General features: G+C 32.7%; 1 protein-coding gene across 2 annotated transcripts in view; it reads left to right on the forward strand.

Annotated features, from left to right (window-relative positions):
- The window catches only part of LOC127726630 (transient receptor potential cation channel subfamily M member-like 2), a 42,166-nt gene that overhangs the window by 17,119 nt on the left and 2,894 nt on the right, over window positions 1-22,153 (forward strand). The window contains exons 17-25 of one of the 2 annotated variants that reach the window (XR_007993624.1): window positions 545-719; window positions 1,600-1,759; window positions 3,937-4,181; window positions 10,452-10,533; window positions 11,374-11,407; window positions 12,163-12,291; window positions 14,000-14,205; window positions 18,882-18,995; window positions 21,549-21,614. Coding sequence is in view for 1 of the 2 variants with exons in the window: in XM_052234053.1 (XP_052090013.1) it covers window positions 545-719; window positions 1,600-1,759; window positions 3,937-4,181; window positions 10,452-10,533; window positions 11,374-11,407; window positions 12,163-12,291; window positions 14,000-14,152; window positions 18,882-18,995; window positions 21,549-21,614 (1,158 nt within the window). In the remaining variant the exon portion in view is untranslated. The remainder of the gene's footprint in view (window positions 1-544; window positions 720-1,599; window positions 1,760-3,936; window positions 4,182-10,451; window positions 10,534-11,373; window positions 11,408-12,162; window positions 12,292-13,999; window positions 14,206-18,881; window positions 18,996-21,548; window positions 21,615-22,153) is intronic. The other variant, XM_052234053.1, reaches the window with a different exon arrangement.

Here is a 22,153-nt window from a genome sequence, read left to right on the forward strand (position 1 = left end):
ATCATTTGAAAAAATCTGTTAGATGAATGTCCAAACTAAATCCTACTCCACATGCAATAGTGTAAAACATTTAACTTTTATACCTTTTACACATGTTTTCCACATTCTCTACTTATATATTGGAAAGACATATTCCAGCTGATAGGTGTTTCATTTAAAAGAATGGACAACTTATATCGTTTATACAAATATCTTGTGAAATTATTTTAAGGGTATAGTTTGATGTTTACATGTATCAGTATAGTCAATATAGGTACCCACAGTTTTATGCTGTTTTTAAAGTGAAAACTCCTATGATTGGAAGATGAACTCAAGTACATAAGAAATAAAAAAGGACATGGGATGAAGTTAAAGATATTAAATTGTAAGCTTCGTGTATCTATTTTGATTCGAAGATAAATGAGTTGATAAAAATGAAGAAAAAATGCCTTCTTAAAATTGTTTACGTTATTTCGTATTTGTATAGGTAAAATATATATCAAAAGGGAAGGAGTATAATATATTTTTACTATATCTCATGTTTGATCAAATTATTTCATTTTAGTTCAAAGACACGTTCGGTTTCATGGTAATTATGACAGTGATCATGATTAGTTACAATGTATCATTTCACTCGCTGCTGTACCCAAATAGTGACTTCAGTTGGTCAGAAATAGAAAAAGTGATGCAAAATGGTTACTGGACACTGTTTGGAGAAAACAATGTCGACAGTGATGCATGTAAGTACAACCCCGTTAGAATTGACAGTGGAAAAGGGGAATTTGTCAAAGAGACAACAACCCGATCAAAGAGCAGAAAAAACAGCCCAAGGCCACTAATGGGTATTCAAAGCAGCGAAAAAAAAACCGCAACCGGAAGCGGGCCTAAGCTTGACCCTAAACAAAATGTATCCTAACTCAGCGAAATAGACACCACACTAAACTTCGAAACATATAAATGAACCAAAATTAAAAAAAGAACACACAAGACTAACAAAGGCTAGATGTTCCTGATTTTGGACAGGCGCATAAACGCGAGGGGATTAAACATGTTCTGTGAGATTTCAACCCTCCCCTAAGCGTATTTACTTGAATTAATTATAAGCGAAATTTGAAAACTTAACGCGAAATGAATATTGGAAATGTTCAATTTTAACCAATTTTTAAAGCAGTACCTTCGAAACAATTTCATGTAGTAGTCTGCACAAAAAGAATAAGGACCAAGGATTTTCTTTTGGAAAACTATTTGATAATGAAATGAATATAAAATTTTACCAAAGGTACTAGGCTTTTAATTGAGTGTGCCATCGCGTTTCGTCTACATAGAGTTCGAACCAAATCACTCGGAAAGCCAAATCAATTACGAGTTGAAGACCATCGACAGAATTCCGATAAATTGTGCAAATCTGATAGGTCATTCATTACTTTGGTTAAAAAGGCTAAGTGTTTCAAATAATTGAATGATTTAATGAACAGTAGATTCATAGAAAGTCGCCGAAAAATTATATAAGGTCTGACTCAATGATCTCCATTACGAGAGTACTTTTATAAGAATTTGCAGGCTTGAAAATATAAGGTTATCAATAACTAGTTCTAATTTCTTAACCCTGTATAATTTCAGTAACTGAACCTGACTGTACTTTCAACAAAACGATATATTCAAGTGGAGAGTTGAGTAGATGTCCTGCAACAATTGGCTTGCATATAGCACCGTATCTAAAAGCAATATATAGTTTGATTGCTGTTACTTTGTTGTTGAACTTGTTGATAGCTATTTACAGGTATACAATTTAGAAATTGAGGTGAACGGCATATATTTTCAAAGCACAGTTCGAGGTAAATACACCTAGAATATTATTGAAGCCAAAAATGTATATCGTTTCAGAGATAAATATTCAAAGAACAATACACAATCTTCAAAATAAACATATAAATGACATAAATTACCTTTGAATATGTAACCTAGAGAAAACCCGAAAAAATCATTTTAAACCCAATTGATTTACTGGCTTTGCAATTCATGCGGTTTTTGTCTCGCCTTGACAGAGTCAAAAAGCGAGACATAGGAATGCTGTTTCCGGCGTCGTCGTCGTCGTCGTCGGCGGCGGCGGCGTCAACAGTGTATTAGTTTGTGATTAGGTCTAGTTCATGGTGAACCACTAGTGGTAGGTCAATGATATTTGGTATGCAGTTGTATTAGCATTGGCACATCTCATTACCATGGAGATTATTTGGCTCTGCCCCCTCAGTCAAGGTCTATTGACTTTGAAACTTTTCATAGTTAACATGTATTAGTTTGTGATTAGGTCAATTTATGGGGAACCACTAGTGGTAGGTCAATGATATTTGGTATGCAGTTGTATAAGCATGGACAAATCTCATTTCCATGGAGATTATTTGGCTCCGCCTCCTTAGTCATGGTCTATAGACTTTGAACATTTTGCTAAGTTTAAATGCATTAGTTTGTGATTAGGTCAGTTCAAGGGGAACCATTAGTGGTAGGCCAATGTTAATTGGTGTTCAGTTGTATAAGCATTAGCACATCTCATTTCCATGGAGAATATTTGGCCCCGCCTCCTCAGTCATGGTCTATTTACTTTGAAACTTTTGCTTAGTTTACATGTATTAGTTTGTGATTAGATCAGTTTAAGATGAACTGCTAATGTTAAGTCATTGATATTTGGTATGCAAATTTATTGGCATTTGCAAGTATCGTGTCCATGGAGATTATATAGCCCCACCCCTGATCATGGTTCATTGACTTTGAAACTTTTACATAGTTTACAAGTTAATGTTTTTGTTTAGGTTTGTTTAAAGGGAACGACTTATAATAAGTCAATGGTATTTGGTATGCAGTTGTATTAGCATTGGCACATCTCATTCCATGGAGATTGTTTATAGCCATGTACCTTCAGTCATGGTTCATCGACTTTGAATATTTGCATTACTTACATGTTAAAGTATTGCAGTTTTAATTTCAACATTTGCATTATCAAAATTACAAAAAGGCGAGACATATCTCTGTGATAACAGTTTATTTTAATTACAAATGGGAAAAGGAAACAATCACTGGCAGTAAATAAACAGATCAAACTATTCTGTCGTCTTAAAAAAGAGCACAAAAGTGCTGAACACCAACCAATCAACCAATCAATGCTGTCTTCAGATTTTAGAGTCAAATACGTCTCTTGTGAACCGAGACACTAACCCATCGTACCGGTCAACTTAATTGTGAGGGTGACCTTAACATTTGCGTAGTGTCAATTTCCTTTGATTTCCCTCGTAACCCTGGTGGAGAAGTATTTGTGTTAATAGCACATCTTTGCTTACAAAGTCCGTTTAATGTCAACATTAGAAACGTATGGTTTGCTGTGTGCAAAAAAAAACGTGATTTCTGAAAAAATAAACTTTGGTGATTTGATTTCTAAATAAAAAATGTATTGTTATATACTGTAAATAAGAAGAAGATATTGTAAGTTTGGTTAATTTGCGTCTTATCATTTTTGCTTTGTTTTAACAAATAAAACAACAAGACCCATTGGTGGCCTTCGGTTGTTGTCTGCTCTATGGTCGGGTTGTTGTCTCTTTGACACATTCCCCATTTCCATTCTCAATTTTATTCATCTAAATTTGGTTTTTATGTGCACAACAATATCCTTCATCATGTTTTTATTAAATACCATCATGTTGTGAAAACCAAACAATACATACATCGTATTAATAACGTTTGATTGATTTATTTATATCCAACTTCATAAAATAATGTTAGTCTAAGTCTAATGATCTGAATACTTTTGACATTTTGATGAATTATACGTTACTCTACAATAAAAGTGATGCAATCATCACCAATCTGTTAGTTGTTTTAAAAATTTTAACTATTCATGTATTGTCATGTTGTATTATTTCGTTAAGTTCAATATTTTTGAAAAAATCTAATTACTTGAATTCTTTGTAGTGATACTTTCCAACAAGTGCAAGTTCAATCTAAGTTTCATTGGTCGTTACTACAAAAAGATTTCCTCGAAGAATATAGCTTGAAGACAATTTTCCCTATACATTTACAACTCATTGCTTTACCTGTATGCCTGGTACACTGGTTGATTTGGTGTATTTGTAATCGGTCAAAGTGCTGCTCGAATGAAGAAGCAAATAATGTCCAAAAGGCTAACAAATTGAATACCAGTCCAATGTTTGTTCGAGGTATGTAAATGGGGAATTCGTGACACAGAAATTAATTTGATATGTTATTAATTGAATTATACGTTACTGTACAACAACATTAATCACTTAACAAATTTAAATACTGTAAACCAACTTATTGTTAGTCCACTTAACCGTCTTCGCGGTCATTTATTTTCGTTATTTTCTTATTTTCTTAATGTGTTTACATAAGGAAAGATCCATTTTTATCGAGCCTACGACATATGTCGCGAAAGCTAAACATAGCGATCCTAGATTCCGTCGTCGGTGACGTACTCGGCATCGTAAAGAAAGGCAACAGTAGTATACCGCTGTTCAAAAGTCATAAATCGATTAAGAGAAAACAAATCCGAGTAACAAACTAAAACCGAGGGAAACACATCAACTATAAGAGGAAAACAACGGAACAACAGAAACACTGAACTGCAACAAAAACAAACGTCAACATACATAGAAACGGTATATTTGATAAAAATTGCCATATTCCTGACTTGGAATAGGACATTTTAAGAAAAAATGGTGGGTTGAACCTGGTGTTATGGCTAGACAAACCTCCCGCTAATATGGCAATGTTAAAAAAAAACCCTCTAAAATGACAACACTACGTGATATCAATACAGTACAAACAAACGCAAGAACACTCAGCAAACAGAAATACATAAATGACGTATAATTGTCACAGGTAATCTTGAAATTCATACAATTATATGGAACGAGATCCAAAGCGTTACAGTTATTTTCACAATACTAGTCCAAATAATTATCATGATTATGACGGTCTTGAAAGACTATTTTAAATCAATGCTGTGACGACGTCATAATTATTTGGACTAACACCATACTTTATCCATGGAAATTGAAAATTAACTCGACTATACTGACAAATATGACAGGTGTGAAATGTACCGAAAATACAGAATTCAAATCATAAACGATAAGACATAACACATTATCTAATCGTACTTATAAAAGAAACATCATTACTAAATACATGAATGTTTAATGTATAAATACCGAGACACGTTGTATAGCAATGCGAATTCACACTTGGCAAAACAGTCATATTCGGGAATAGGTCACGTTCGGTTCTTAGCAGACAGACGACGTAGATGGTAAACCACAATCTAAGACGTGGTAAAAATGTCGTTAGTTAGTAGAGACAAAGACACATCGTATAGATCAACCAATTCGTGATGGTGTCCATAAAATTTACGGAGTGTCATTTTTAATCTTTCCTCCTCATAAATAGCAGTTTCTGCGTATGGAGCATACTCCTGTATATGAAGTCCGTATAGTGTGAACATGCACGAGCATAAAGTATCAATTGAGATATGTAAACAACATACGACGGAGCAGTGGGTATGTTACTGCTGAAAAATGGGAAATTGATTATTGGTAAGTTGAAATCATCCCGTTTGTCATAGATTTTAGGGCGAAGTCGTCCAACATTTAATTACAGTCTGAGATGGAAGATTTTCAGTCAATAATTATCTTGAACCTTCCTTTGATTTGATGAAATTTTGACAGGAGCGTTATATTAAATAATTAAATGAACTTAGATTTTCTACAGTTTAAATTCAGATTAAGTCTCAGATTAAAGTTTTTCAGTCATCAATAACTTTGTTAATCCTTCATGGAATTTTACTTAAGTTGGACAGAAATATTTTTATGATCAAAAGACAGTATACAGAGTAAAAACTTATTCTTAATTTTTCCGTATTTTACTGATAAAAGAATTGGTTTTTATGCATTTAATAAGTACATACAGTCGGGGGTTAAAGTTTGTTAACATTAATTATTTTGTCAAACATTTATAAAATTGAGAATGGAAATGGGAAATATGTCAGAGAGACAACAACCCGACCAAAGAGCAGAAAACAGCCGAAGACCACCAATGGGTCTTCAACACAGCGAGAAAATCCCGCACCCGGAGGCGGGCTTCAGCTGGCCCCTAAATACAAATGTGTACTAGTTCAGTGAAAATGGACGTCATACTAAACTCCAAAACATATAAATGAACTAAAATAAAAAAAAACAACATACAAGACTAACAAAGGCCAGAGGCTTTTGACTTGGGACAGGCGCAAAAATGCGGCGGAGTTAAACATATTTTGTGAGATCTCAACCCTCCCCCTATACCTCTAGCCAATGTAGAATAAACAAACACACAGCAATATGCACAGTAAAACTTAGTTTAAAAGAAGTCCGAGTTCGATGTCAGAATAGGTAACAAAGAAACTAAGCAAAACGACAATGATACATAAATTAACAAAGGACTACTAGCAGTTACTGACATGCCAGCTCCAGACTTCAATTAAACTGATTGAAAGATTATGTCATCATCATATGAAAATCAAGCACAATCCTTCCCGTTAGGGGTTTAGTATCATACCATCATAAAATATACGAGAAGAACATAACCCGTATCATGTTGTCTCATTGGCACTCATTACACATCTTCTTATATCTATTAACAACTGGTTTTAGAACAAATGTGTTTATTTCTGAAGCAAAGACCCTATGAGTGAATCAATATTGATACCAAAATATGCCATCTTCAATGACCTGACAACAGTATCGTAACTATATCCCTTCTGAATAAGTCTGTTTAAATGTTTGGTTAGCTTTTGAGGTGAATGCCGACATTTTTGTGCTTTGTAAAGAATATTACCATAAAAGATTGGATTTGAAATACCTGAACGTATAAGATGTCTGCATGTTGATTTATATTTACGAATAATGTCCTTGTACCGATGATAAAATTTAGTAAATGTTTTGACTAGTTAGAATAGAATATTTAAGGATTTTTTTTATGATTAAAAGATAATGTCTGGAACATATTTTGAAAGTATATTTTTATCTAATTTTCAGTATTTTACTGATAGATAGACTTAGTTTTTGGGGATTCAATTTTTAACATGATCAATGTGTAAAACTTCATGGATTGTAATGAAACTTGGACATAAGCGAATTAACAAGGTCAAGAAATAGCATTTTAAGAAAGAGTGTGATTGTTTTTAAATTCTGTATTTTACTGATCAATGGACTTAATTTTTACAATCAACATTACACTTTAACACTGACAGCAATCGTAGGCGAGACACAAGGTTATGACGAACCCTTTACAAATTTTTAATAAAATTAACATTATTTTTGAGAGCATTGAATAATTTTATCTTTTACAATAACCCTTATCATACATGTTTAAAAACAAGTACTATTTTTAAACAAGATATCTGACGCATTCAGATATGAGCATAGAGTTTAAACCAAACCATGAATCTTTATCAGGTTTTTTTGTCATAGTCAAAAAAATTGCACACAATTTGACGGCAAAAGGCTAACGATTCTGAGATTTGAGTATATTCGCTTTTCTCTAAAGAATTAAAATATGTACCGCATGGTACTTAACTAAATGTATATATATATATATATATATATATATATTGTTATTTTTCAGTGATAAGGAAGTACCTGTAGCTGTGAAATAAACTTAAACATAAGATATTAGTAGGTTACAATCTGTAATGAATGACAGACTTGAAAACTTGAAAATGTCATACAATTGAGAGGTTTAGCTAGCTATAAAACCAGGTTCAATCCAGCATTTTCTACATAAGGAAATGCCTGTACCAAGTCAGGAATATGACAGTTGTTTTCCATTCGTTTGATGTGTTTGATGTGTTTGAGCTTTTGATTTTGTCATTTGATAAGGGACTTCCTGTGTTGAATTTTCCTTGAGTTCGGTGTTTTTGTTATTTTACTTTTTGAAACATTTTAGAACCATGAATAAATGTCAATTATAATTATATGTCAAACACAACTTGAACAATTAGAGATAGAACCTATTTCGGTGTGTATATCGGGGAGGGACTGACGCCAAAGGGAGATGATCTATATAAATTCAGCTTTTGACAAGTAAATAAATTTGCAATATATGTATTATGACATTCTTTATTTCAAGTATAATATTTTGTACTCTTTGAGATATTATTATTACGGCTTGGAAATTTTAGACCGCACTTGCAAGTACACAAAGTCGATAAGATATATTTATAGCACTCGATCTATTAATAGCCTAATTGACCTGGTTGATCTAATGAATGATAATGTTATTTTCTTTACCTGAATATTTTTTTATTTATCTGCATAATTTCATTTTTAAATTTTATTGTATGTCCGTAATGTTTTCCTTTTATTGTAGCATATAATATTATCTTCTTTTTTTTGTATGTTTTTGTTCAATATCGCAATTTTCTTTCAATCAGAGTAAAGATTTTTGACATCACGCATGCCGTTACCATAGTTAATAACATAAACGGTACCAATTTTTCTGCACCAGATGCGCATTTCGACAATCATTGTCTCTTCAGTGATGCTAAGCGTCCTTTCAAAATAGGTCACAAACCGAAATTATAACTGACTGCGTCAGCACAAAATATGGTTATTAAAGAAGTTTGTGTGAAACTACGAATTTAAAGCGTAGACTTGCAGTACAAATAGTCATTAATGATATTCATTGAAGTAGATTACTGTCTTAAAAGCTTATAATAATTGGTGACCCAAGAACGACAGAAAGGTGTCTTCTCTAGTCTTGTGATCATGTAAACATCTCTTTATTGTCGAGCCTTCGACTTTAGTCGAAAAAGCGAGACATAGCGATCCTACATTCCGTCGGCGTCGTCGGCGTCGTCGTCGTCGTTGTCGTCGGCGGCGTCCACAAATATTCACTCTGTGGTTAAAGTTTTTGAAATTTTAATAACTTTCTTAAACTATCCTTGATTTCTACCAAACGTGGACAGAAGCTTGTTTATGATCATAAGATAGTATCCAGAAGTAAATTTTGTAAAAATAAAATTCCATTTTTTCCGTATTTTACTTATAAATGGACTTAGTTTTTCTGCCGGGAAATATTACGTTCACTCTGTGGTTAAAGTTTTTAAAATTTTAATAACTTTCTTAAACTATTCTGGGTTTGTACCAAACTTGGACAGAAGCTTGTTTATGATCATAAGATAGTATCCAGAAGTAAATTTTGTAAAAAAATAAATCCATTTTTTCCTTATTTTACTTTTAAATGGACTAAGATTTTCTGCCAGGAAACAGCACATTCACTCTGTGGTTAAAGTTTTTAAAATTTTAATAACTTTCTTATACTATTTTGGATTTGTACCAAACTTGGACAGAAGCTTGTTTATGATCAAAAGCTAGTATCTAGAAGGAAATTTTGTAAAAAAAATAAATCCATTTTTTCCATTTTTTACTTTTAAATGGACTTAGATTTTCTGCCAGGAAACAACACATTCACTCTGTGGTTAAAGTTTTTAAAATTTTAATAACTTTCTTATACTATTTTGGATTTGTACCAAACTTGGACAGAAGCTTGTTTATGATCAAATGCTAGTATCTAGAAGGAAATTTTGTTTTCTTCCAGTTAACATTACATTCAGTCTGCAGTTAAAGTTTTTAAACATTTATTAGATTCATAAACTATCCTGGATTTTTACCAAACTTGGACAGAAGCTTCTTACAATCAAAAGATAGTATCAAGAGGAATATTTTTATTGATTTACTTCCTCATTTTTGTTGAGCCTGCGATTAACAGAAAAAGTAGGCGAGACACTGGGTTCCACGGAACCCTTACAAATTTTTCTTAGAACTTCTGTATTTATACTGGTTTGATTTTATTTTGAATAAATAATTATAAAATCTTAAAAGTGTGCGCCTCTGGTGCAGTCAATTTGGTTTTGTTAATGTGCTATTTGATGTATACATCAATGACTGATTATTGTACATCCAGTATTGACTATTTGTTTGATATGGTTCATTATTGCAGTGACGTTAACGTAAAAATTTCGTAAAACATTTAGGTCAAGTTACTGTAAACGTCACATATTTTTAAAAGATTTTTCATACAGCTGTGGTATGTTAATTTAACTTGAACTGAAGATCGATAAGATAAGGCTTTATCTCTATTATGTTCTAAAATATAATGGAATTTATTCTTTCAATATAGATGTACATTTGTATAGGAAGAATATGAAATCGGCGAAAAATCTTTTTAAAATTGTTTTAAAATCATCAAAACTCAAAAACAAATACAATACAAAAATACATGAAGAAGGGACCTGATGAATTTATAAAGCAACATTATTAACTTATTTTACACAAAACACATGTAATCTACAGTTTTCCCTATTTAGTCCATTTGGGGAAACAGCAAAAAAGTCAACCAAAGGTTAGCTACTGAACATTGATTTGTTATTTCAGTTTTTTGTTACAACACAAATTACGACCAGAGATTAAATTCTACAGAGTTGACAGAAGCATTTGCTACATTAAAATCGAAAGGGTAAAGTATATTAAGTTCAATAAAATCAAATTTGTAATAATATATTGGACAAGTTTTTATACCATTTTAGATGCATTTATTGCATTTATTATAAAACTGAGAATGAGAGAGTACGGTAATAATTTGATAAAGTTTTATTCAAATGTGATGATATGGATAAAATATCGTGCTTTTATTCTCTTATTGATGTATTAAATTGACATTTTGCAGAAACACTAAAGCAAATGATAACTAAATATATATGCAACAAGTTCTTTGATTAATTACGGAAACAGTAGTTTACCGATGTTCAAATCTCATAAATCCATAAAGACAACACATCAAAGTATGATCAGATCATATGTTTTCGAACGTCAAATGAATTCGTACTATGCATACTTTTTAAATGGAAATTATGACGTCACAATGTCATCTTTAATAACATGATAATAGTCTCCTGTGATGCGTGCATTACCTACCATGCGAATCCACACTTAGTCAAAATGTCGCAACCGGAAAAAGGACATAACTAATCAAATCACAAATCAGACGACAATTCGGGTATCTATAGATCTAAGACTGCGAAAACATGTTACTAGTGAGTTGAGGTACAAATATATCGGCTAATCAGATCGTGATGGTAACCGTAAATCATATGCAGTGTCGATTTCAGTAGTTCTTCCTCATAACTCCGTTGAATCAGGTTTTGTATAAGGAACACAACACTGGCATGAAACCTTGTAAATGTCGAAAGACCTTAATTTAGTTCAGTATTTGTACATCCCCATAGTAATATTGTGTCAGTGAATGAAAACGTTGCTTTAATTTCATTTAATGCGCAATGTATTCTGTCATTGATAGGGTCATTGATGTTATCAAAGAAGATACAATAACGGTAAGAAAAAAAAATATTTTTACCTTATTTTTTTAAGAAAAATCAGTATGAATCCAACTTTTTCTTCAGCGAGTTTCAATTTAACATTTTAAAATATACTGTAAAACTTCAAAACATTTTCTCTCTTAAACGTAGGGTGTTTAGCAAAATTTCTGATTTAAAGAAATTCTTTATGTTAAATATTTAAAGAAATTATTTCTATGTTAAATAGTATTTTAATAGACACCTTACGAGTTCGATGCATTTCCGTCAAATATTTTGGTTTCAGTGAATATCATTCGTGCGTTTAGGGGCATCGTCACTTCCGTTCCCATGTTGAGGGAGTGGTTAGAAAAATGTGATCCTATATTGCACGAAATGTTCGGCAAATTTAATTCTTATAATTGACATTCAGCACTGCTATCATTAGGGAATTGTGATTAAGTACCTACGGAACAAACAGTATTTCTAGTTTATCCTGCACAATGACGATCACTAAGACGCTTGATGAACATTAATAGTGCAGGGATACAGGCGATCCCCTCTGTCTGGTAAATGACGTCATCAAGGCGCGCACAATTGACGACTTTTTCCGGTGAAGGACATAACTCGAAAGTGGTCTATTGAAGTCATCTCAGTTTTACAAAACGATATTTAAGTAGGAATTTTATTATGTCTGATCCAGTTAAACTGTTAATTGAATGGATTATTATTTTTGAAGATGCATAACCATTTGTTATTTTCACGAAAACTTGTGTTCTTTCAACTTTATAAAGGTTCTTCAGGAACAAATGGAAATTCAGAATATAATGATGGCAAATCAAGACGAACTTAAGATGCAGTTGGAATATCAAACACAAAAGTTTGAGGAACAACAAGAAAGAAATATGAGAAGAAATGAAATGGTATTGTTTCTATCTACGATTGAATGATTTTAAAAATACTTTTATACAAATAACTTGCATAATTTGTGGAAGGACAAGGGTAGAATTAAAAAATAAGTGTGTATCGGTTAATCAGCTTAAAATTTTCAGTTGTAAAATAATTTCACTCCTTGTCACAAGTCTTCCAATATCCATGAAGAGATTTAATAAGTGGTTAGTGTGTATTGATCGTTATATCTCCTTGTCTGTTTGTCTGTCCTGTATATCGTTTTATCGTTTGTCTATCTTCACTTCTGTCTATAACATTGTCTGGATTTCAAATAATCGATCAATGTAACTGATTGTCTAATAACACTATGAATATATTTTTATTCTTATGATTTTTTTTCGAACTCGAAACAATCGTTTTTTTTTTCCATTTCAGTATATATTAATAGGAAAAGCGGAGACATGAGACAATGTATTTTATAAACTGTATATTAGAATCTTATTTGAAAAAATTATACTGGCCAAATTTTTGAAACATGATATTTTTATAAAATTAACATAAATATTGGATTCGATGTTTACAATTTTGCATCACTGGTACCGATGTCTCAGTACAGGATTATTAGTTTCGGCATACCTGGAAATCTTCAAGTAGAAACACTGCTTTTTGTCGAGCCTTCGACTTTAGTCGAAAAAGCGAGACATAGCGATCCTACATTCCGTCGGCGTCGTCGTCGTCGTCGTCGTCGTTGTCGTCGTCGTCGTCGTCGTCGTCGTCGTTGTCGTCGGCGGCGTCCACAAATATTCACTCTGTGGTTAAAGTTTTTGAAATTTTAATAACTTTCTTAAACTATCCTGGATTTCTACCAAACTTGGACAGAAGCTTGTTTATGATCATAAGATAGTATCCAGAAGTAAATTTTGTAAAAATAAAATTCCATTTTTTCCGTATTTTACTTATAAATGGACTTAGTTTTTCTGCCGGGAAATATTACATTCACTCTGTGGTTAAAGTTTTTAAAATTTTAATAACTTTCTTAAACTATCCTGGGTTTCTACCAAACTTGGACAGAAGCTTGTTTATGATCATAAGATAGTATTCAGAAGTAAATTTTGTATAAAAAAAAATCCATTTTTTCCTTATTTAACTTTTAAATGGACTTAGATTTTCTGCCAGGAAACAACACATTCACTCTGTGGTTAAAGTTTTTAAAATTTTAATAACTTTCTTATACTATTTTGGATTTGTACCAAACTTGGACAGAAGCTTGTTTATGATCAAAAGCTAGTATCTAGAAGGAAATTTTGTAAAAAAATAAATCCATTTCTTCAGTATTTTACTTTTAAATGGACTTAGATTTTCTGCCAGGAAACAACACATTCACTCTGTGGTTAAAGTTTTTAAAATTTTAATAACTTTCTTATACTATTTTGGATTTGTACCAAACTTGGACAGAAGCTTGTTTATGGTCAAATGCTAGTATCTAGAAGGAATTTTTTTTTTTCTTCCAGTTAACATTACATTCAGTCTGCAGTTAAAGTTTTTAAACATTTATTAGATTCATAAACTATCCTGGATTTTTACCAAACTTGGACAGAAGCTTCTTACAATCAAAAGATAGTATCAAGAGGAATATTTTTATTGATTTACTTCCTCATTTTTGTTGAGCCTGCGATTAACAGAAAAAGTAGGCGAGACACTGGGTTCCGCGGAACCCTTACGAATTTTTCTATTTCACAGATGCTTGAACAACATTTGGCGGAGCAAAGATCGATGGAACGTGTTGAAAGTATGAGAAGAGAAAAGGTTGAATTAAGGAGCATCTCTGAAAAGGAAAGCACAAAAGAGTATGAGCAAATGAGTCGCAAAAGTAGAGATTTTGAAAACTTTATGGTTATTATTTTTCGTTAATACTACATTAAATTTTCCGGAAAATTAGAATATCGGTATGTCTTTGATCAATGAGTTTTATATAATCGAAAAGTACAATTAATATAAAAATAAGAAGATTTGTTATGCTTCCCAATGATCCACTAGTGACCAAATGACGTAGATTTTAGCAAATATAGGTCACCGTGCGGTTTCAACAATGAGCAAAATCCATACCGCGTAGCAAGCTATAAATGACCCCAAGTGTGTCAAATTGTAAAACGATGAAAACTAGAAAACCAACGATCTTATTAAAGTACAAAAGAAAAATAATTAAAAACAAATATGATATACAACAACAAACGGAAACCACGGAATTAGTGATTAGATTAAAACATAATGTTGACTTATGTATCCCTATTTTTGACATTTTCACCTATTATGACTGTTTGTTTTGTTCACGCATTGTTGCCAAAATAATGGAATTTTATGCGACTGTCATACAAGTGAGAACTTTAGCTAGCTATAAAACCAGGTTTAATCCATCATTTTCTACATGAGGAAATGCTTGTACCAAGTCAGGAATATGGCAGTTGTTTTCCATTCGTTTGATATGATTGAGCTTTTGATTTTGCCATTTGATAACGGACTTTTGAATTTTCCTTGGAGTTAGGTATTTTTGTTATTTTACTTTTTACGGGTTTCTGACTATTTAATATGAGGTAAACTTTTTCTATTGATTTTTGTTCTCTTTTGACAATTTAAAAAAAAATAACAGGCAAATAAAACTGAGATAAATCATTCTTAAACGAGCTCAACTTTAAACCTGTTTTTCAAGCCTTTATTGTCATGTGTTTTTGATTTTTATATTTTGACTGTTACATACATATGATTTTTTTTCGAATACCGAATATTTCTGTTGTTTTTTTAATTCCAATGACATTTAATATATCCATTGAGAGTATCAAATTTCATTATTTAACATTTTAACTATCAATGACTTAATCTGAAATTAATTCTATCAAACTTTTGATTTTTCAACCCTGTATTCCACCATTCCCCATGTGAAAAAGTAAAATAACAAAAATACCTAATTCCAAGGAAAATTCGAATCGGAAAGTCCCTTATCAAATGGCAAAATCAAAAGCTCAAACACATCAAACAAATGGAAAACAACTGTCATATTCCTGACTTGGTACAGGCATTTTCTTATGTAGAAAACAAAGAAAAACAAATTGGTATACAGACAAAGCACATAAGAAAAAAAAAGACAAGAATACAAAAAATGACCACAGCACAACAACACATTGTTGGGATACATAAGTACCGAGCCACGCCAAAAGGATATTACCAAAAAATGGACTAAACAGTAAAAGTAAATAATTACAAAGACAAATAAAAGAACATTATAACATGTAATTAAGATAATCAACAACGTCAGTACCTAGAATCTATTCTTCAAGCCCATTATGTATTATTTGTGAAGTTTATACAGAATATTTATCAACAAGGTTTTGGTATCTTGAAATTGAAAAATCGTCTAATAGAAATAATCCACAATGCTTTTCAATATAAAAAATGACAGCATACGCTATAAATTTATTACTTTGGGATAAAATACGTCATATTTTGTTAATGGTGAACAAAAAGGTAAAACATGCTACACAGAGGAACAAGTGATCAATATGCTGGAGTTTCTCAATGACAACATATTTGTTGAATTTGGAGGTAGACTTTTTCTGCAAGTTGTCGGCATTCTTATGGGAACGAACTGTGCGCCTCTCCTTGTCGACCTCTTCTTATTTTCATATGAGTCGGATATCCTTCAGAACTTGTCAAAAACAAGAAAATCAAAGAAGTCCGATCATTTAATTTCACATTCATATATGTTGATGATGTTCTTACTAAATCCTTCAGAACTAGAAATCAAAGAAACAACAGACACGGATTCCTCTGCCTCATTTTTAGACTTCTACCTCGAATTTGACATAAGCGGTCATCTCAATACTAGAATCTATTACAAGCGAGACGATTTTAATTTTGAAATTATAAATTCCCCACCTTAGCAGCAACACACATACAAGTGAGAGGTTTAGCTAGCTATAAAACCAGGTTCAATCCACCATTTTCTACATAAAAAAATGCCTGTAACAAGTCAGGAATAGGACAGTTGTTATCCATCTGTTTGATGTGTTTGAGCTTTTGATTTTGCCATTTGCTTAGGGACTTTCCGTTAAGAATTTTCCTCGAAGTTCGGTATTTTTCTTATTTTACTTTATACCAACTTCACCTGCATATTGGATATACATTTTCCAACTCATTCGGTATTCAAGAGCTTGTAGCTGCTACTCAGACTTTATAAAACGTCACCAGTGTCTGAGCAGAAAGTTGATGAGCCAAGGTTATGTCAAAGAACATCTAGTCCTTTTTCTAAAAAAGTTCATCGGAAGATACCAAGACCTTGTTGATAAATATTCCGTATCAACTTCACAAATAATACATGGGGGTCTTAAAGTAATGATTCTAGGTACTGACGTTGTTTATCACCTAAATATCTGTGTAGTAAGGTTTTCCCCCTTTTTTGTCCTTGTATATTTATAACCTTTACTGTTTAGTCCATTGTTTTTATTATATACGTATGACGTGGCTCGGTACTTATACATTCCGCCATTGTGTTATTGTGGTAAGGTCACTTTTGTATTCTTGTCTTTCATTTTTGCTTATGTACTTTGTCTATATGCCATTTTGTGTTTCTTTGTTGAAACAGATATTTGTTTTTATAGTAATTAAGATTATATTACAATGTTGACTGCTGTACCCCAATTTTTAACGTTTTTACCTATTATGTCTTTGTTTTGCTCACACGTTGTCAATATAATGGAATTTTATGCGACTGTCATACTAGTGGGCGGTTTATATAGCTATAAAACCAGGTTTAATCCACCATTTTCTACATAAGGAAATGCCTGTACCAAGTCAGGAATATGGCAGTTGTTTTCCATTCGTTAGATGTGTTTGAGCTTTTGAGTTTTGAATTTCCCTTGGCGTTTGGTATTTTGTCATTTACTTTTTACGGAGTAAATGACAATGTCGTCATCTTTCTATTTGATATTATGCACTAATCGAATGTTGGGATTGTTAAAAAAGGAAAACAACATTACTTATCTTTGAATATTGTTTTTATTGGTACAAATATTGATTTTGTTATTAGTACATCAAAACCACACTTTATATAATTGTAATACACATATGTATTTTCACAGTACTTAAATCTGTCGATACCTATATTTTGGCATTGCTCAAGTTCATGTTTTTTTCTGGCTGTTAATGACGTCTTCACACTAAATCCATTGGATGTTGGATGTGAACTGATTAGTATTTTAGTCTTAGATACACGGTTTTTAAAATTGTTTTATTAGTTGTTATAGGCTTTGAACTAGCTTTCAATAACTGCGAGTACTCTCAGATCCGTACTTAGTGTTTTTTTTTGTTGTTAGGGATGAGGGATGGATAAATACCCTGCCACGTTCTGTCTGTGTTTTTACTTGAAGTTTTTCTGCTTTGTATCGGTCTGATGAGTTGAGCATTTCAACTGATTTTTATAGTTTGCTCTTATGTTGTGCTGCTACACCGCTGTCCCAGGTTAGGGGAAGGGTTGAGCGCTCACAAACATGTTTAACCTCGCCACATTATTAAAGTGTATGTCCAATGTCAGGAGCTTGTAGTTCAATGGTTGTCGTTGGTTCATGTCAGTCATGTTTGGTTTTCGTTAATTGTTTTGTTATAAATTAGGCCGTTAGTTTTCTCAAATGGCCAAAAAAAAAAGACAAACAGACAAATAATAGTACAGATGACACAACATAGAAAACTGAAGACTAAGCAACATGAACCCCACCAAAAACTGGGGGTGATCTCAGGTGCTCCGGAAGGGAAAGCAGATCCTGCTCCACATGTGGCACCCGTCGTGTTGCTTATGTTATTACAAATCCGGTAAATAGTCTAATTCGGTAGGTCACATTCGTGAAAAGGGAAGGGTATTGTAGTTACGACATAAGGAACATATCCGATATCATCTGTGAAACGGTTATTCCATAACGGTCAACCAACTCGTGATGGCGTCCGTAAAATTAACGAAGGGATGATTTCAACGTCACCATTAGGAACTCTTGGTTTAATAGCTTCCTTGTGTCTCATTAGCAATCATACCACATCTCCTTATTTTCATAAATATGTTATAAACTGCATGCGTACGAAGAGCTTTTCTGGGTTTTACTTCATCAGGAACGCTCAAAGCCTAATATTTGAAAGCCAGTGGTGTATAAGAACCAAAACAGTCGAAGAGCTATATAACCAAAAAAAGGGATCGTAGAAAATAGCCAAATCCATCTAAGGTCAGCTTTGCCTGATTGGGGCAACTGCTTTACATTATTTAAACCAATAAACCTTTACAGGCAAACATTTTTTTTCAAGGATTTTGATATGTAGCATTTGTTTTCTTTCTAAATTGGATTATTTCGTTACAATTAGTACCATTGAAAAGAAAATGTTCTTTTTGTATTTTAAGGTATCTAAGATAACTTTTTTGATAGTACAAAGGAATCAATAATTGGCCATGACAAAAAATTTCTTTTAAATAATGATTTAAATTCAATAAACAATTTTGTGCTGCCTTTATTTAGTAAACGTTTAACGTAGCTCTTTCTGGATGCATTTTAAAAGTCATATTTTATGTTTCTCTTTATTTTCTTATTAGGGGAAATTAATGGAAGAACAGATACGTAGACTCTATGAAATGAATGAGCGTCTGGATGAGCTACATGCATTTGTTAAACACACACAATACGAACAACAAGCGCACTCTGCACAGGTAACAAACTTTAGATGTGTGATTTGGTTGCTGTATTATTGACATATGCAAAACGAAATTTATTTACATTTCAAAGCTAGAACTTAAATATGTGTAAAACAATGGCATAACTCACAGGTTACTATTTAAAGTTATAGATATAAACAATTCTATGTTCTAAACATTGAACATCAGGATGATTTTGTTATAGAAAAGAAGAAAATACCAAGTGCCAGAAATAACTTACAGTGAATAAAAGCTGACAAAACCATTGCCCAAAGAACGAAATGACAAACAAATGCACAAATCACTACAGAGAAACTAAAGATTGAGCAACACGATCACCTACAAAAATTAAGGGTGAAATCAGATGCTCCAGTGAAATAGCAAAATCGAGGAAATGACGACGGGATTGTGAATACGACAAGTTGAATATATTGTTGATCATCTTTGATAAAGAGGCGGAAAATACCAACCCCAGAATCAAAACTCGTAAGTCGAAAAGAGACCGACAAAATCAGGGCAAAAAACAAGTACAAAAAAAGTCAAATAACAGTCCACACAATACAACATTAAAAACTAGAGATTCAGCAACACGAACCCCATAGAAAAACTTGAGGTTCTATCAGGTACTTTTGAAGGTTAGCATTTCCTGCTCCAAATGTGGCATCCGTCGTGTTGTTCATGGTAAGTACAAGTCCGATGTTTAGTCTCATTTGTTGATGTCAACATTGAGCAAAAGAGGACGAAAGAATGGCTTCCTTGTTCATCTGTGAAATAAATATTCCATAAAGGTCAAGCAAATCATGATGGTGTTCGTAACATTTCGAAGGAATGACTTTAAGTTTACCAGTTGAAATCCTACTTGAATAGCTTTCTTGTAAGCAGTACCCCTTTTCCACGTTAATCATGAAAGCAAACGTATGCCACGGAATATGATATCGTTTGGGAGATATATACGCCATATGTAGGCGCTGCTAGGAGGTTGCTACATATAATGCATACTTTACAATGGGAAAATCGATATAATCTCATTTGGAGTATAGTTTACCTCTCAACCAAGCCTCATTGTCATTTTCTGGATATAAAGAGTCAAGATATGGAGTAGACTTGACTGTATCTAAGTCTCTCTAACTCATATTTGGCATAAATTTTCGGAATTTTCGGTTTTTCATGCTCTTTAACTTTGTATTTGATTGGGCTTTCCAATTATTTTGATTCGAGCAATGATGAGTTCTATGTAGACCAAACGTGCGTCTAGCGTGCCAAATTACAAGTTTATCTTTGATGAGTATGTTGAGCCACAGGGTTGATACCACTGCAGGTTTTCATTTCGTTCCTGGGGGTATTACCAGCCCAGTATTCACCCCTTTTGTGTTTATATGAAACGTTATTGGTATACTCATGCTCTGTAAATTTTATGTTTTGTAAATGTTGAATTATTTGAAATACTAATGTTTTTCTACCCCCAGACATGAAATGCCTTAGTAGCATTTGGCACAACTAGATATATAATCTATTCAACTACGCATTTGATTGAGCCTTCCAACTGTTTTGATTCGAGCACTGCTGATGCTTTTAAGTTGGAAGAAACGTGCGTCTGACGTTAAAAATTATCAGTCTGTCTCTTTGATGAGTTTTTTTTCAAGTTCATTAGGAAACATGTCATCAGCATATTTACCAAACTTTGAATTCGTCCAGTGGAAGGACATCGTGTATATACTGGCACATGAAGTTTAAGGTTAACTATTGTGTTCCTTTTCTTTAAATATTATGTAGTGTAAAACTCAGTTAAAACATTTTGTAGCACTTTTCTTAAAGTGATGTGTTTTTGCATTGCTTCATTTTATTGTTTGATTTTAAGGCCTTACCTAATTAGTTGACCTGTGTCATGTTCAAGTCTATGTATAAGCAGACACACGTTCGATTCAAACCTGTCATTTTCCTTTTGAACAGTTTCTCCCTACACAGTGAGCTTATGTGTTTCAATTACTAAATTAGTGCGGTTACAAAGTCATGTCGAGTTGTTAGCGTTATAACAAAACAAAAACAAACAAAAAAACAAACAAAAAAACTCAAGAATACATGTAATTACTCTAAATTGGTAGGATTTAGGGATGTACTTCGATAAAGTCTTGAATGTGCGAATGCAAATAAAAATCACATAATTAGTGTCATCTGTACTATTATTTGTCTGTTTGTCTTTATTTTTGGCCATGGCGTTGTCAGTTTGTTTTCGATCTATGAGTTTGACTGTCCCTCTGGTATCTTTCGTCCCTCTTTCTTTGACATCATGCATATTCAAATTACGTCACAAATGTAAAACCTGTATTTTAAGCTGGGGTATACCAATGGTGTATATATAAAATTGGCTTTCCGACCATATCTCCATTTGACCATTTATCTTGAAAGCACAATTTCCCTTATATCATCATTTGGAATAATTACAATAACATTTCACACAAAGATAATCACTGTAGAAAGATAAATATGAAAATAATCAATGCTGGTCAAACAAAAAAATAAGACTATGATAACAAATCTAGTGTACGAGTCTTTTAACTGTCTTTCCAGATTCTAGAGATAATGGTTCAAATGCAGCAGAAAAAAGATGGGACCGATAAAACTCAGCAGACAATGGTTTGTTACTATACTGACTACCGTTAAAACATCCACAAATATATCAACCAACAGTATCCTTATTTAACTATTTTAGCTCATGTTGTCCTTTGGAACTGTGTTAGTAATTGTCCTCTGGCATATTCTGAAACTACTAGGGTCTTCGATGGCCGAGTGGTGTAAGTAGTTCATCGGCTGTATCACTAGCCCGTCTTCACTAAGTTTGTGATCCGAACTCCCACGTGGTAGGTGCGTTGATTCTAATATTAATTGACTTAGAATTGTCAGTTTTCCTGCCAAATGTCAGGGGTTCTCTCCGGGCACCCGAACTTCCTCTGCCAATAAAAAACTGACCGCCACAATATAGCCAATAATGATGAAAATGGCGTTGGAACAGATTAAACTTGCAACAAGAGACCATTACCAGTTCTGATCTAAAATTTTCAACATTTATTTAAAAAAAAATATTGCATGTGGTCTACATTTTCAATTTCTGCACTCTAGCATTACTTGAACCAATTTAACCAAACTTGCCACAATCATCATAGGTATATCTAGTT

The sequence above is a fragment of the Mytilus californianus genome, unplaced genomic scaffold (assembly GCF_021869535.1).
Source record: "Mytilus californianus isolate M0D057914Y unplaced genomic scaffold, xbMytCali1.0.p SCAF_1, whole genome shotgun sequence".
In the NCBI taxonomy this organism is placed as follows: Eukaryota; Metazoa; Mollusca; class Bivalvia; order Mytilida; family Mytilidae; genus Mytilus; species Mytilus californianus.